General features: G+C 53.8%; 6 protein-coding genes across 9 annotated transcripts; 4 read left to right on the top strand and 2 right to left on the bottom strand.

Moving 5' to 3' along the window:
* On the bottom strand, positions 1-3644 carry esf1 (ESF1 nucleolar pre-rRNA processing protein). 4 transcript variants are annotated; one of them, XM_086156663.1, is made up of 14 exons: positions 3577-3644; positions 2845-3142; positions 2575-2771; positions 2391-2504; positions 2209-2318; positions 1993-2145; positions 1805-1919; positions 1557-1722; positions 1276-1473; positions 1059-1183; positions 881-977; positions 641-732; positions 425-568; positions 1-345 (listed from the first exon to the last, which is right to left on the bottom strand). In XM_086156663.1, exons 1-14 carry the CDS (start codon positions 3640-3642, stop codon positions 55-57), a joined length of 2166 nt encoding a protein of 721 aa, XP_086012789.1. In that variant the 5' UTR covers positions 3643-3644; the 3' UTR covers positions 1-54. The 4 variants fall into 4 exon arrangements, with proteins under 4 accessions (XP_086012789.1, XP_086012790.1, XP_086012791.1 ...); XM_086156664.1 differs by having other exon boundaries at positions 881-974; XM_086156665.1 differs by having other exon boundaries at positions 3271-3598.
* A 1610-nt stretch (positions 3645-5254) lies between these two features.
* On the top strand, positions 5255-7404 carry ndufaf5 (NADH:ubiquinone oxidoreductase complex assembly factor 5). The gene is made up of 11 exons (XM_086156671.1): positions 5255-5455; positions 5583-5623; positions 5701-5764; positions 5845-5892; positions 5960-6063; positions 6145-6184; positions 6274-6471; positions 6551-6611; positions 6714-6797; positions 6907-6989; positions 7097-7404. Exons 1-11 carry the CDS (start codon positions 5255-5257, stop codon positions 7160-7162), a joined length of 990 nt encoding a protein of 329 aa, XP_086012797.1. The 3' UTR covers positions 7163-7404.
* Positions 7405-7463: 59 nt separating this feature from the next.
* Positions 7464-8548, top strand: LOC147228589 (uncharacterized). Its single transcript, XM_086156672.1, has 2 exons — positions 7464-7604; positions 7805-8548. Exons 1-2 carry the CDS (start codon positions 7568-7570, stop codon positions 8386-8388), a joined length of 621 nt encoding a protein of 206 aa, XP_086012798.1. The 5' UTR covers positions 7464-7567; the 3' UTR covers positions 8389-8548.
* Positions 8549-8554: 6 nt separating this feature from the next.
* On the bottom strand, positions 8555-11707 carry LOC147228588 (dynein regulatory complex subunit 4-like). The gene is made up of 11 exons (XM_086156669.1): positions 11569-11707; positions 11116-11232; positions 10638-10835; positions 10332-10538; positions 10199-10253; positions 9918-10123; positions 9499-9666; positions 9272-9358; positions 9006-9203; positions 8824-8889; positions 8555-8745 (listed from the first exon to the last, which is right to left on the bottom strand). Exons 1-11 carry the CDS (start codon positions 11569-11571, stop codon positions 8665-8667), a joined length of 1386 nt encoding a protein of 461 aa, XP_086012795.1. The 5' UTR covers positions 11572-11707; the 3' UTR covers positions 8555-8664.
* A 1501-nt stretch (positions 11708-13208) lies between these two features.
* LOC147228587 (histone H4) lies at positions 13209-14526 on the top strand. The gene has a single exon (XM_086156089.1). It carries the CDS (start codon positions 13311-13313, stop codon positions 13620-13622), a length of 312 nt encoding a protein of 103 aa, XP_086012215.1. The 5' UTR covers positions 13209-13310; the 3' UTR covers positions 13623-14526.
* A 13-nt stretch (positions 14527-14539) lies between these two features.
* Positions 14540-15232, top strand: LOC147228586 (histone H2B 1/2-like). The gene has a single exon (XM_086156088.1). It carries the CDS (start codon positions 14743-14745, stop codon positions 15115-15117), a length of 375 nt encoding a protein of 124 aa, XP_086012214.1. The 5' UTR covers positions 14540-14742; the 3' UTR covers positions 15118-15232.
* Positions 15233-15446: the final 214 nt, after the last annotated feature.

The raw sequence follows: 15446 nt of genomic DNA, 5'->3' as shown, positions 1-15446 counted from the left end.
CCTTTTTAATGACGGTGTATTTCTGTACAAAAAGTCTGTGCGCGCGCCGAAGGTCTACTGGACCTTCTGCTTCTTCCGGCTCTGGAACTGCTCCGTCTTGCTCTTGATGGACTTCACCAGCAGGGCCAGACTCGGGTCCGTGGCCTTCCGGGCCTCCGAGAAGGCCTCGGGGGGCGGGGCCTGGGCGGCGGCGCCCTCCCGCTCCTCCCGCTCCTCCCGCCGCCGCCGCTTCTCGGCCAGGATGTTGTCGGTGGCCCGGGTCTTCTTGAAGCTCGGGTGTGACGGGTCCAGGTTGAAGAGGTGGGACGTGAACATGGCCTGGAAACGAGGGTCTTTGACGTCCACCTGCGGGCGGACACACCGAGCGGGGTTGGTTACCATCGCCATGACAACGGTCGAGCGGCGTTTCCCCGGCGACGGTGACCTGGAAGTGGTCGTCCTGCGGCCGCTGGCCCGCCTTCTGCAGCTGCTTCCTCCTCCTGCGGCTCAGGTTCTGCTGCTCCACGATCTGCTCGTAGTTGAAGTGCTGCTGCTCGGAGTCGTCCTCCAGCAGGAGAGCCATCTCAGCCTACACACACATTTTTAAAGCATAAAACACACACATACAGGCGTGCTCACACACTCCTCCGTGACCTCTGACCTTCTGTCTATTCAGCTCCTCCTCCTCCTCCTCTGTTGGCTGCACCTCCTCTTTCTTCTTCTTCTTCTTCTGCTTCGGTTTCTGCTTCACGTCTGCAGGAGGTCAAACATCACGTTCACCTGATGGAGCAGCTGGTTGTCGCCATGGAGACCATCCGGGCTGGACCTTGGACCTCCATCCCCTGAGGTCCTGGTCTGTGAAGGACCTTCTGACCCCCCGGCAGACCAGGACCGGACGTACCTGCGGAGGCCGTCTCCTCGGTGAAGAAGGGGTCGCTCAGGTCCACGTCTGGAGGAAGCTCATCGTCGCTGAGCTGCTCGCCGCCGCCGCCGCTCTGCTGGGAACAAGGGTCGGATTAGCAATGCTAAGCTAACCCGGTCCAGAATGCCTTTGGCCCGTGTGCTTCTGCCACTCCCACCTTCTTCTGGGCCTTCTTGTGCTTCTTCTTCTCCTTCTTCTTCTGCAAGAACTCCTCCCAGGGCGTCAGCGCTTCCTTGGCCTGCAGCTTCTTCTTCACCAGCTGCTCCGTGGTCTCCTTCAGGCCTGCAACACCACAGGGTTCCACACTTTGAGGACCTTCTCCTCTTTGCTCTCGACGTCCGAAGGGCTGAAAGCTGGAGCCTCCTGCTCTTCACCTGGGACCCAGGTGACCTCCATCTCCATGTCCTTGTCCTCCTGCTTCTCCTTGTCCTGGAGGCCTCGCAGCAGCTCCCGGTACTTGGAGATCTTCCCCTCGCTCTTCTTCTTCTTCTTCTTCTGCCGCGTCTCCTCCTCCTCCTCCTCGTCCCCGGGCTTCGTCTCCACCTCGGCAACCGGATCTGGCTTCTGGGTTTCTTTGGTGCACATCATCACGCGGATCCAGATCAGCGCACGGTGGAGAACACGGAGAACCTTCTACGCCGACGCCGGCTCCCACCTTCTGCCGGGTCCCCGAGGCCTCCGGCCTCCTGCTCCTCGTCCTCGTCCTCGCTGGAGGAGGCCAGGTAGGCGTTGAAGTCCATGTCCAGGAGCTCGTTCTTGTCGAACCTCCTGCTGAGGGCGGTCACGCGCTCGTGGTCCGTCTCGTCCCAGGTCAGCTGCACCTGGAGGTCGGGGAGGATGCGGACGTCACGCGGCTCTGCGGGGGGTCAGGAGAACATCTCCCCACGGCCCTGGACCTCCTACCTTGGAGGTGGTGTTGGCGGAGGAGGTGAAGACCTTGGGGGCGTAGGCTTCCAGGTTGACGTCGGTCGCGGCGTCCTTGGGCTCCTCGTCGAAGGTCTCGCCGTCCGGGATGAACCTGGAGGCGGAGGTCGCGTGGAGGTCAGAGGTCGGCGTGGAGATCCGACCCCGGCGAGGACGGCGGCGCCTACCGGAGGTCCAGGACGGAGCAGCTGGTCTCGTACTCGTAGCCGTCGCACTCCTGGTAGATCTTGGCGGCGGTGGAGGCGGAGTCGCACTCCACCACCGCGTAGAAATACTTCAGACGCTTGAACTGGTAGTCGCGCATCTTCTCCCTGTAGACCCTGTGGACACCAACCGTCAGAACCTGGTCCCGGCGTCCACCTGGTCGGTTCCTCGGACCTCACCGCTCCTCCTCCGTGTCCTCGTCCGAGTCTTCGGGCAGGACCTTCAGCTCCGGAGGTCCTCGCGTCTCCTCCGCCCGCAGACGCTCCTTCCCGAACTCCGAGGGGAAGATCTGGACGGGGAGGAGGTTCTGGTGAGCTCTCCGAGGTCCAGGGACGGCGGGATCTTCTCGGAAAGCCGCTACCTTAACGGAGAGGACGGCGCCGCCGTTCTGCGTGAAGGAGTTGAGCAGAGCCAGGAGGTCGCGGGCCTTCAGGCGGTCCCAGTCCATGTTGCAGACGGCCAGACGCGAGGAGGTCTGAGGACACAGGAGGACGCCGTGAGCGGAGGACCGGCGGGCGAGACGGCGGCCGCGGACGGCGCCGCACCTCCTCGCTCCGCGGGGCGTCCTTGCAGAGCTCGCCCCAGTCGTGCTGGATCTCCTCCTCCTCCCGCCGCAGGACGGCGTCCACGTCGTCCTCGTCTTCGTCCGAGCTGGTCTCCACGTTGCCCTTCCCGCGGGCCAGGTCCGGCTCGCTGTCGCTGTCGCTGTCCTCGTCCTCGGAGCTCCTCCCGGCCTCTTCGTCTGCGGGGAAAAGGTCTCGGATCAGATCCCGGAGGTTCCTCCGGAAGGTCCTCCTGCAGGAGCATCTCCTCACCTTCATCCACGACCTTCACCCCGAAGTCTCCTCCTCCTTCCTGGTCCTCCTGGTCCTCCTCGGACTCAGAGAGCTGGTAGAAGCGCCTCAGGTCCTCGGAGGAGGTCTGGTGGACGGGTCGTCCTCGCTTGTCCACCGTGTACTTCACCTTGAAGCGCTGCTCGGTGAACATGGAGCGGAAGCGCTGGTCGATGGTGACCTTGCGCTGGTTCTCCGGCATCTCCCAGAAGCGGGGGTCCTTCTGCACCCGCAGGAAGCGCTCATCTTCGGACGACATCTCGGAGGTCCGCGGTCCACCCTGCGGGACGAGGATCCACACGATCACAAATACTCGAATACAACAAGTAACTTGAGTAACGGCGGCCGGAGGTTCGTCGGGTCCAGAGATGGAGCTCCTCCCCGGGGACTGCGAGCCCGACGTATTACCTGCTGTTTCGTCCTAAAACACCGATTCCCGCTGTCGTTACTTTTACTCTATTACTTTCAGACGCAGAACAGAGGCGCGCAGCTTCAGCGGGGCCGGTTTTAACGGGTGTTCGCGGTTCCTCGGGCGTGATTTCAGGAGTTCCGCCAGGCTCCGGCGCGCCATGTTGGGAAACAAAATGTCCGCCGGTCCAACATGGCGGCCTCTTGGCGGGAAGCCGCGCGGGCGGCTGGAGCGCACGCGTGCTCGAGTCGGACCCGCGACCCGGGATCGAACGTTCGGACGGAGCTCGCGACCACCGGACTCACCCGCAAGCTCGCGACGCCGCTCGGATCCACGTGCTTTCCCGCCATGCACCGCTCGAGTGACGTCATGTGTTTTGGTACGGAAGGCGAGAGGGACAAACTGAACGAAACGCGCTTTTCATTTCAATTTTGGTTTGATAATAGTGCACACAAAGACGATTTATGCTTGTTTTGAACAGTCATGTATGGTTGTTTGGGCCCACTTATGAAATTTAATTGAGTCACACTTTGTGTAGTCCATGTTTTTTCATTGTTTTTTTTATTGAACGTAAATAGTATAAACAGATGTACATATGCAGTGTGTGCGTGTGTGTGTACGTATGTGTACATTTTTGTCTTAAAAAAAAAAAAACTAACCCCAGCTTACTGTTCTGTATATTTCCTGTGCATCTTGTATTTGGAAGTGTTATTTGCTGTGCTTATGTCCTCTATTGTAAGTCGCTTTGGATAAAAGCATCTGCCACATGTAATGTAATGTAATGTACAAACAAACATGGCAAGGTAGAATCGAGTGTCAATGAATCAACCGGGGATGAGGAAGCAGAGGATGTATGGACATTCGTTCTGTACGTAATCATGTTTTTTCATTGTTTATGAACACCTTCACCGCTGAATAAAATCCCCTTTTATACCACCGAGGAGCTCCACTGAACGCCACAGGAGGTCTTTCCTACCTGACGCTATCAGACTTTTTAATTCCTCTCCTTTCAGCCACCGGGAATCTCAAAATCTTTGTACTTAAGACCTTAAGACACTTGACCTCTTACTTTGACACTTTATAGTTTTGTTTGTATTTCTTATTCTCACCCCTTTTTTATACTGTTTATACAATTTCCTACTATTATTCCATATTATTGTGAAGTATAATAACATTTTATTTTGGAACTCTGATAATATGGTAATAAAAAAGTAAAACAAAACAAAATGAAAAACTATTTATGCACTTCAGAAGCGGAAGGCAGTGAGAACAATTTTTATTTTGAAAAAATGTCTAATATTTTTGTGTATGTTTATTAACATAGAAAATTTTAGTTATACTCATCATACAGGACTGTCTCAGAAAATTTGGATATTGTGTCAAAGTTCTCTATCTTCTGTAATGCAATTACAAAAATTTCATACATTCTGGATTCATTACAAATAAACTGAAATATTGTATTGTGATATTATAAACTATAATATTGTCTTTTATTATTCTAATATTGCTGATTATGGCTTACATTTTATGAAAACTCAAATATCCTATCTCAAAATATTATAATATCATGAAATAGTAATTTTTGTTTTTCTTAATTGGATTACAGAAGATAAATAACTTTATCACAATATTCAAATTTTCTGAGACAGTCCTGAATGCCTGTCTGGTTTTGTATATATGTATTTGTTGTGTATGTAGATTTGTTCATAAAAACAAAAACAATTCATATGTATGGCAGCATAGAAAGTTATAGTTGTACTCATTATTATTTGTATATCGATTTGTTAAGTTAAAAAATAATAATGATAATAAATGACGGTCGGTGCGGGCGGGCGCCATCTTTGTAGTTCCACTTATGACCGCTAGGTGTATTTTGGCGCTGTTTCTTTTACAGCTTCCTGGTTCCGGGGTCAACAAAGCAGCGTGACCCGGAAGTGAATGCGCAGATCCTCCCTGAAGCTAATCCCTGTGTTTACCGGCGGGATGAGCTGCGGACTTTGCTACAGGGTCCTCCGGGCGGCCCGGACCCCTTCGTACGCCCGGCTCCGGGCCGGGCCGCGCCGGGGTTTGTCGGCGGCGGAGCGGGGCGGCATGAACGTCTTCGACCGCAGCATGAAGAGGAAGCAGAAGAACTGGGCCGCGGCCCGGGAGGACTGCCACCATTACGACTACCTGCGGCAGGAGGTGAGCTGGAAGTCACACCATAACGGCGTCCACCGAGGGCCGAAAGAAGCCACGTAGCGTTAAATAAAGGTCCGAGAGGGTGCAGATGATGGACAGTTTAGCGGGGAAACCCTGTGTTTGCCTGCAGGTCGGAGGCCGGCTGGCGGACCGGGTCTACGACATCGCCAGGTGAGCTTCTCCTCGGTTCCTTGGTGTCCTTGAGCCTGCAGATGGTTCACAGGAGATGATCTCCTTCTCCTTCTCAGGACGTTTCCTCTGGCTCTGGACGTCAGCGGGGGCAAAGGTCATATCGCCGAGCACCTGAGCAAGGTGAGTGCGCTCCCGTTATTCATTGTTCAAATGAAAAGCATCAGATGGAGAGTGGATGATGTTTTGCTGCGTCCCCTCAGGAGGTGGTGGAGCGTCTGATCCTGACGGAGACGTCCGTGGAGACCCTGGTGAGTCCTGCTCGGAGACGTGTTCCGGTTTGAAAGCCGAGGTTCCTCCTGTGATTTCGAACCGCAGAAGCGCCGCCGGACGTCGGAGATCCCCACGGACGTCCTCCTGGCCGACGAGGAGTTCCTGCCCTTCAGAGAGAACACCTTCGACCTGGTGGTGAGCAGCCTGAGGTGATCCACCACCCTCACTGACTTGTAAACGGGGTTGAACGTCCAGCGGGTGAATGTCTGACGGTTCCTGTCTCCTCTCAGCCTGCACTGGGTCAACGACCTGCCCGGGGCCTTCAGAGAGGTGAGCAGAACCCGGGGGACGTTTTCTGGAGACCTCGATCCTCAAAACGAAAGCCTCGTTTCCACGGTGACCCGTGTGTTTGACTGCAGATCCACAACGTGCTGAAGCCGGACGGCGTCTTCATCGGCGCCATGTTGGGCGGGGAGACGCTGTACGAGCTGCGCTGTTCGCTGCAGCTGGCCGAGACCGAGCGGGAGGGCGGCTTCTCGCCGCGCGTTTCTCCGTACACCGCCGTCACCGACCTGGGGAACCTTCTGGGCCGCGCCGGCTTCAACATGCTCACTGTGGTCAGTCGCCATCCCATCATAATCGGCCGGCTCCGCCCACCACCTCCTTAACCCGACGTTTGAATTTCTCCTGCGTCAGGATGTGGATGAAGTTCAGGTTCATTACCCCGGAATCATGGAACTCATGACCGACCTGCAAGGTAGGACCTACCTAGCCTAGCATGCGCACCAGCTAGCTGCTTTTCCTGATGTGTGTGTGTGTGTGTGTGTGTGTGTGTGTGTGTGTGCGTGTGCGCACGCAGGGATGGGGGAGAGTAACTGCGCTTGGAACCGCCGCTCCCTCCTTCACAGAGACTCCCTGCTGGCAGCCGGCGCCATTTATAAAGGTACAGCACGCCGCCGTTACCTCTGTGGGAAGGCGGTCGGAGGAAAGGGTGTAAGTGTGTGTGTGTGTGTGTGTGTGTGTGTGTGTGTGTGTGTGTGTGTGTGTTGCAGAAATGTATGGCAGCGAGGACGGCTCCATCCCCGCCACCTTCCAGGTCCTCCATCTGATTGGCTGGAAGCCCCACGAGTCACAGGTGAGGGGGAGATTCCTGCAGCACCTGGGACTGACCAGCAGAGGACGCTGACGTGTGTGTGTGTGTGTGTGTGTGTGTGTGTGTGTGTGTGTGTGTGTGTCTTCCAGATCAAGCCAGCGAAGCGAGGTTCGGCCACCGTGTCGTTTGGAGACTTATCGAAGATCGGCCGGTGACTTGGCGGGCGGAGCAGAGATGGTTCGGTCCAAAGCGGCGGCGGCCCGGAGCCGCACAGGAAGTCCTTTTTCAAATAACCTCGAATGTAAATAGCGCCCGAGTCTGTGGCTCCGCCCACTTCCCACCTGTCCACTGCAGCAGAGGTGACCCTGAGATGACCTTCAGATGGGTAGAAGGATCGGGTGTCTCCTCTCTGTCCTCCTCTGGAAAAGAGAAATAAAAATGGTCTCGTTGACGTAAAGACAGACGTGGTTCCTTTTTCGCTGGAAGGATCTGTCAGACTTCCGGAAGGTTCTGCTCAGCGAGTCCTGGGATAAACTCCTCCCCGCGGGGTCATGTGACCCTCTGACTTCCCGCCGGTCAGGCGCGCCTCCCGCCTCAGACGCCCCGACCTCTTGAAGAAGATGCTGCTCCTCCCAGCTCTTCTGCTCCTCGGGATCGGTGAGGAGCCGCCGCCGTCTTAGACGTTTTAACCACGGTGACTCAGCTTCCCGTTTGGGTATTTTTAAGCTCCTCTGACGCACCGTTTCCGTGGCGAATGTTGAGTTCTGAGCTTTGCAGCCACGGGATCCGGCGAGCGTCTCCAGGTCTGGAGCTTCTCGCCGCTTCCAGTGTGGTTGACCTGCTGGTCTCTCCTCCAGCAGGGGGTCTGGAGGTGGTGGAGATGGAGCCCGGCGCCGTCGCCATTCTCCCCTGCCATCACGCCGAGGGGGACGTGACCTGGAGCCGCTACCTCGGCGGGAAGATGGTGATCCTGCTCACGGTGAAGAACGGCGAGGAGCGGCGTGATGACAAGCGCTTTGGTTTCTGCCTCGCCAACAAGTCGCTGGTGATCACCAACGTCAATGACGTCGACTCCTGCGTGTACTTCTGCAACGGCCACAAGACCGTCTACCTGCGGGTGGGAAGCCGCGACGCTCCACCGGGAGGCACCACTCCGGGTTCTCATCCCTACGGAGGCCGGAAGGAGCCGCTGCCCTTGGTCGCCATGGCGCCGGCGCTGGGCGGGGGGCTCTGCGGGGCGGCGCTGCTGCTTCTGACCGGCGTCACCGCTTGGATTTTCTGCGCAAAAAGGGCGAGAAGCAGGAACCAGGAGGAGGGCGTGGTCTACGAGGAGATCAGCATCTACGAGGCCGTGGCGAGCGGCCCGGACGCCGCCGCCAGCGAGGCCCACACCGTTTACTCCCTCGTTCAGACTCCGTCCACCAATCGGCTCTCGGCGTGAGAGTCAGCCGCCATGACGGAAGGACGGGGAGGTGGCGCTCTCCACCCGGTGAGTACCTGTGGGGGCGGAGCTTGCGGAGAACCTGACGGAACATTCGGCATGCAGAGCTGTAACCAATAGCAACTGCTTCAACCCATTAAAGGGATTCAACCAATCAGAAGCCGGGTTCTCCAGAAGATCTCATTTATTAGCTGAGGGGGCGGAGTCAGACGCAGGGGGCGGAGTCCTGCAAACTAAACGCTCCAAATGAAATGTGAGCGGCGCGGCGGCGCCCGTTCAGGCGCTGGCGGGCGGGGCAGCGGGGGTCAGGGTGTCTCCTCCGAGGGGGGAGAAGCTCTGCTGCAGCTTCTGGAAGTCCTGAACACAAACATCTCTGAGATCCACCAAGTTACCCCAACATGTTTGAATGGGTTTCCGTGGAAACGGCGAACTGACCTCGCAGTCCCGGGCGAGCAGGTCCTGCAGGGCGGCGACGCGCCGTTGTTTCTCCTCCAGGATTCCCTTCACAACATCAGACAGTCGGTCAGCACGACACCAGGGGGCGGAGCTACGAGCGACGAACGTGACATCACATCCTGGAGATCGGTCCGGAACAGGAAGCGGATCTACTCCGGTACCTCCAGCCGCATCCCGGCGTCCCGCTGGAGGTCGGCGGTGGCGAGCGCGGCGCACAGCTGACTGTCCTTCCTCTCCAGGGCTTCTGTCAGGGCGGCCATCTTCCTCTCCAGCAGCATCTCCTTCATCGCGCTCCTCTGCCTCACGTCCTGGATGGCCTCCATCTGCCTCCTCAGCAGCTCGTCCCGTTCCTTCTCCACCTGACGCGCAAACGGCGGTCAGCGATCGGGCGCGCGGCGTGCAGTGGCCAGGAAGGGGCGGGGCTTACCTTCTGGAAGGCCTGCAGCAGCAACTCGCGCTCCGTCTCCTGATCCCTCAGCTGCCGCTCCAGAGCCTTCGCCCGGGCGGCGCTCGCCTGTCAGACGGCATTCGGGGAAAAACGTGTCCCGTTATTGACGTGCACCTTCTGAGGAGAGTCCCTATTGATAACCTTCAAAATAAGAGTTTCTTTTCAAAGGTGAGTCAGTGGGATTGAGGGTGAAGGGCGAGGCCGACCTCCCGCTGGGCCTTGGCCTCCCTCTGCTCCTCCTGACGTCTGAGGAGCTCCGGAAGCTTCTGCTCCGCCTCCTGCAGCGACGCCTGCAGACGCTGGTTCTCCTGACGGGCGTCTGACAAACACCTGTCGCTCAGGGAGCACTGATTCTTCACCTCCACCAGCTCCTCCTACACACACACACACACACAGAGGTTGGCATTCAAAACTTAACTTCCCAGGTGAGTTTATGATATAAAATAACTTGTAATTGTTCCACCTTATGAAGAGGTGTGTGTGTGTGTGTGTGTTCTGCCTATTATCTGACAGGTTTGGCAGTAGGTGTAGTTATATTGTTAGAATATAACAAAATAAAGGTCACATTGGCCGTTCCCCCTCTGAAACCCAGGAGAACCTGGGGCCGGGACGTCCGTCCTCTGACCTTCAGGAGCTTCTGGTCGGCCAGCAGTTTGTTCTGCGCTGCAGAATAGTATTCCTCTGCGCTCCTGAAGGCCTTCTGGTGGTCCACCGTCAGCGCGTCCATCCTCCGCCTCATGCGGGCCTCCAGCTCGCCCAGCTCCGCGTCCGTCTTCCTCTTCTCCGCCTCCCTCATCTTCATCGCCCTCCGGTGAAACTTCATCTCCATTTCTTTCGAGACAGACTTGTTTTTACCTTCCCGTCAGGACGGCTCCTCTTCCCGTCGGACTCCGGAGGAGATCTCACCTCTGACCCTCCGGTCGAAGCGGCCGCTGAGCTCCATCAGCTCCACCTGGTGTCTCTGCAGAGAGGAGCGGGCTGAAAGCAGGACCTCTTCATCACCGCCAGCAGGAGAAGAGACATGCAGAGCTTTGCTCACCAGCTTCAGCTCCTTGATGGAGTCGTGGTTGTGGAGCTGCGTCTCCCTCAGAGCCCCCTGCAGGCCGCGGGTCTCCTCGCGCAGCTCCAGCTCCGACTCGCCGTTCTGCTTCTGGATCAAGGAGGACCAGACGACGCCGTCCGTCTTCAGCTGGGAGACGGCGGCGTGCTGCTCCGCCAGGACATGCTTCAGCTTCTGCTTGTACACCTGGACGCCAGCGGTCCACAACATGGTGAGAAGGTGACAGAGGACAGCGTTAGCCCTGCAGGCTGGAGATCTGCTTCCATTGCAGACTGGACAGCTCACAGATATCTCCACGCGGTGGCGCTCCTCAGCCTCCTCCCTCTCCCTGCCTCTGTTCCTCAGCTCGGCCTCCGTCTCCTCCAGCTTCCTCTTGCTGATTTCCCAGAAGGCCTGGATCTTGTCGCGCTCCAGCTGGAAGAAGCTCCTCTCCTCGCGCTCCCGGTCCAGCTCCTCCCTCAACCGCAGGATGTGCTCCTCCAGCTGTCGGCGCAGACACAGGGAAAGTCTGAATGGTGGATCACTTTAGATCTGGACAAATGGCGTGGTGAGCAGGAAGTTCAGAAATAGGTCAAACACCACCCCAGAGCATCAAACTCATCTGCTTATGAAACCATCTGCAAAACTAATCCGTGAGAAACCCATTCACAGATACATTCATGCTGAGTTGGATTCGTGTAACGTAACGTCCTAAAGCAAACATCAGCAGCAGACAGATGATAGGACCTCAGACCCGCTCCAGACCCTGCCTGGTACCTCCTACCTGCTCCTTGGACATCTCCTCCGTGGAGAGGCCGTCCACCAGCGAGGACGACTTCCCCTTCCCGGCCTTCTTGCCCCGGGTCGAGGCCCTTCTCGTCCCCGAGCCGGACTTGGGAGGCTGGACAGAAAGAAGGGAGCGTTCAGCGGGTCCGAGCGGGGCGGCTAGCCGGAGGCTACGCTAGCAGGAGGCTAAGCTAACGGGAAGCAAAACTAGCAGGAGGCTTCAGTAGAAGGGCTGTAAGCTAATAAAAGGCTAAGCTAACGGGAAGCAAAGCTAGCAGGGGGCTACGATAGAAGGGAGACAAGCTAATCGGAGGCGAAGCTAGCAGGATGCTAAAGTAGCAGGGGGAAATGCTACTAGGCTAAGCTAGCGGGGCTCTGTGTGAACACATCCGGGAGGAAGCAGGGGAACGCGGAGGTTTCCGACCGCAGTCGAACCGAGTCTTTCACGCACCATGTCGGCGAGCCGTGGATCCGTTCAGACGCGGGGGATCATGCGGAGTCCACCGGACCCCCCTTGGACGGCGCCGGTGTTGGACACGGAACCATGGCAACGCGGTCACATGTCCGCGCAGAGGCCGACCCCCGTTCAAATAAATCTTTATTAGGTGCGGGTCAAGTTGACAAACGCGGGACGGTGGATGGAGGTTTCCTTGAACACATGCAAAAAGAAAAAAATGTCTCATTCTACCCCGACACTATGTGTGGGTAGATGCTACGTGTTCGCTGATGAAGCAATAGGAGAAGATATTTTGGCTTCAAACAGTATTCACTCAGCAGTCAAAATAAAGTACACAGAACACTGGATCTGATCTTCTATCCCCTGGCAGGCAGCAAAGAGAGCCACTTCCCCAAGGCTGACAGGCTATGATTCCCTGACACAGTGTTTTTATAATACAAAGAGTGAAATGGCAAGTTGTAGGTATCTAAAGAGCCCACAGTACCTACTTGTTTGTCTTTGTTTATCATCTATGGAGTTGTTCTTCGTTTCTCTACAAGGTCAAGTATGACAGTTTATGACATGCAATGCATGTTCTTTTATCTGTATTATCTGTATTTTATCTGCACTGTATTCTGCTGCCCGAGCACATAATGTTGTTTTGGTTGAGGACACATTGTTCTGCTGACACACTCCCGCTCTTATGACCTCTCCACGCACTTAATAAGGCTTTAGTAATTTTGGCTTCATGAATATTATTGGAATAATTTGTTGATAACTAATAGCATGTGGATAATGAACGAGCATGACTGTAAAGCTGTACAAAACAAACACGGGAATAATCGCACACATCCAGGCCCGCGTAAAGGACAAAGGCTTTTGAAAGCGAGCCTAATCTTATCATCTTACACCTTAGAGAAAAAAAATTCACCCACTTACTGTGATTGCAATAACTTAAACTGTAATAATTTATCTGTATATATGTTCATAACTGTGCAATATATCATATCCTGTCCTGTCAAAGCTCAGATGTCAGATGTCCTGTCAGAGCTCTTTCAGTCATAGACTGATACCACCAAGGATCTCCACTGAACGCCACAGGAGGTCTTTCCTACCTGAGGCTATCAGACTTTTTAATTCCCCCTACCGCAGCCGCAGGGGATCTTCTGGTTACAGTTAACAGTTAGGAAAATTCATATTTCATTGTATTTCTTATTCTTCCTCCTATACTATTATCTATTACTGTTATGTTTTTTTACTTGAAACTCTGGCACAACAATTTCCTTCGGGATAAATAAAGTTGTTCTCATCTCATCTCATATCATAACAGCTACACGTACGATATTTTTTCATACACTTGTGCACTCCTTATCTTTCACTAGTTACTTAAGACACTATAATTGATCCTTATTTCGTATTCCACATTTTCTCTTATTTTTTTACTGTATATACAATTTTCTACTCTTATTTATTATTGTTACATTTTTCATGTAACTCTGGCACTACAATTTCCTTCGGAATAAGTAAAATTATTCTTATTCTTATTCTTATTCTTATTCTTATTCTTATTCTTATTCTAACTAGGATCCCGACTTGGACTAGTTTCTTCTTTCGCCTTGTTGGTTTCCGGCCGCCGTCGAAGCTCCGCCCCGCTTAAGCCCCGCCCCTGTCTTCTTATACGTCCGCGAGTAACACATAATAAGGGTAAACCGGCGCTAGCTTTGTATACATTCTGTTTATCTACTTCATCAGCAACCATGAGCGGCAGAGGAAAGGGAGGCAAAGGACTTGGTAAAGGAGGCGCAAAGCGGCACCGGAAAGTCCTCCGCGACAACATCCAGGGCATTACCAAGCCCGCCATTCGCCGCCTGGCCCGCCGCGGAGGAGTCAAGCGTATCTCCGGCTTGATCTACGAGGAGACCCGCGGGGTTCTCAAAGTGTTCCTGGAGAACGTAATCCGCGACGCCGTCACCTACACCGAGCACGCCAAGAGGAAGACGGTGACCGCCATGGACGTGGTGTACGCGCTCAAGAGGCAAGGCCGCACTCTGTACGGCTTCGGAGGCTAAGCGCGTCCCGGGACGGATACGCTAACAACGGCTCTTTTAAGAGCCACCACTACCCGATAGAGAGCTGCATATCTCACAAATACATGTGTTTCTGGTTCCTATTATGAATAAGGGGACTTATTACGGATGAACAGAGAGAACACTTAACCGCTATTATTACTCCGGATTTCTTCGATCATAGACAATCCATCATGACTTGAACTGAATACTTACTTACCCTGTAGCATCAAGTATCTATTTGTAGATTATATTGTCTGCTGAGACTGTTCTCAAGCGAAGGAGAAACCTTTTTTGAGGCCTTACCTTTCAATATTTTACCTAAATTTCATCAGTTGAATACAAAAAAAACACTGAATAAAAGGGCTTCTTGAGCCTCCATTTTGCTCTTCAGTGGAACGTTTCTATGGAAACTCCCGCCTTTGAGGAGAGAAGTTCAGCAATCACCTGACCAGCTCAGCCAATCAGAAAGCAGCTCTTCCATACCTATTAAAATGTTTATAGTAAAGTTTGACTTCCTGTCCGACCGCATTCATTATGATCGTGGTTGGAAGTTTTAATAACCATTTTAGTTTATTGTAAATTATATTTATTTTCTTGTATTCATTTTGTTTCTTTCTACTTCTTTCTTTTGATCTTTTTTGATCTACTCTCGCTGTTGCATTGCAGTGACATGATATTGCTTCAAAGGAAATCCCCTTATGTCATCTAGATATTATACCTATATGTTTTAATACAGTCAAGTTTGTTGTGAGTTAAAGCAACCATTTCTATTGTATCGTAAATTACTCAATGTTTTTTTCTTTCTTTTTTGTTCTGCTCTTACTGTTACATTTGCGGTGACGTTATTTTTATTCAAAAAGGAAATCCCCTTATGTCAACTCAATATTTTACTTTAATACTTACATACGGTTGTTTGTTTTGTTTTATAAAAAACAAATCGTCCCGGTTGCCGCCAACCTGCTTCACCATGGAAACTCCCGCCTCTGCAGAGAACGCATCATAGTCAGCTGACCAGCTAAGCCAATCACAAAGCGGAGCCAACACAGTCTTATTTGCATGGAAACGTATAAATACGGCTGCTTCACACTGAGTCCGTCACTCGACAGAGGAAGAAGCGATCATGCCTGAACCCGCCAAGCCTGCGCCCAAGAAGGGCTCCAAGAAAGCCGTCACCAAGACCGCCGGCAAGAGCAGCAAGAAGAGGAGGAGACCCAGGAAGGAGAGCTACGCCATCTACGTGTACAAGGTGCTGAAGCAGGTCCACCCCGACACCGGCATCTCGTCCAAGGCCATGAGCATCATGAACTCGTTCGTCAACGACATCTTCGAGCGCATCGCCTCCGAGGCGTCCCGCCTGGCGCACTACAACAAGCGCTCCACCATCACCTCCAGGGAGATCCAGACCGCCGTGCGCCTCCTGCTGCCCGGAGAGCTGGCCAAGCACGCCGTGTCCGAGGGCACCAAGGCCGTCACCAAGTACACCAGCTCCAAGTAGATCTACCCTCCTGTGGACGAAACCAACACAACGGCTCTTTTCAGAGCCACCCACTTCCTCTGAGAGCACGTCCTCATGCATGCGTCCATCTGCAGAATTTCTATCTTAAAATGTAATAAACTGTTGGGAACATCTCCCTTGATGAAATTAACTGATACTATCAGAGTATCAGTTAATTAGTATAGTTAAATTGGGGCTTGATTCCTGAGAGAGAGAGGGAGGGATAAGTGTTAAACATGCAATTGGTATATTAGTATAAAATGACTTGATTAGGAATAGCTATTATTTACCACGCAAGTAGAGCCTGTAATAACAGTTCCTGCTCAATT

The sequence above is a fragment of the Fistularia commersonii genome, chromosome 12, assembly GCF_037954325.1.
Source record: "Fistularia commersonii isolate RoL2024-O1a breed Wild chromosome 12, RoL_Fcom_v1.0, whole genome shotgun sequence".
Lineage (NCBI taxonomy): Eukaryota > Metazoa > Chordata > Actinopteri > Syngnathiformes > Fistulariidae > Fistularia > Fistularia commersonii.
This window is presented reverse-complemented; position numbering and strand designations above follow the sequence as displayed.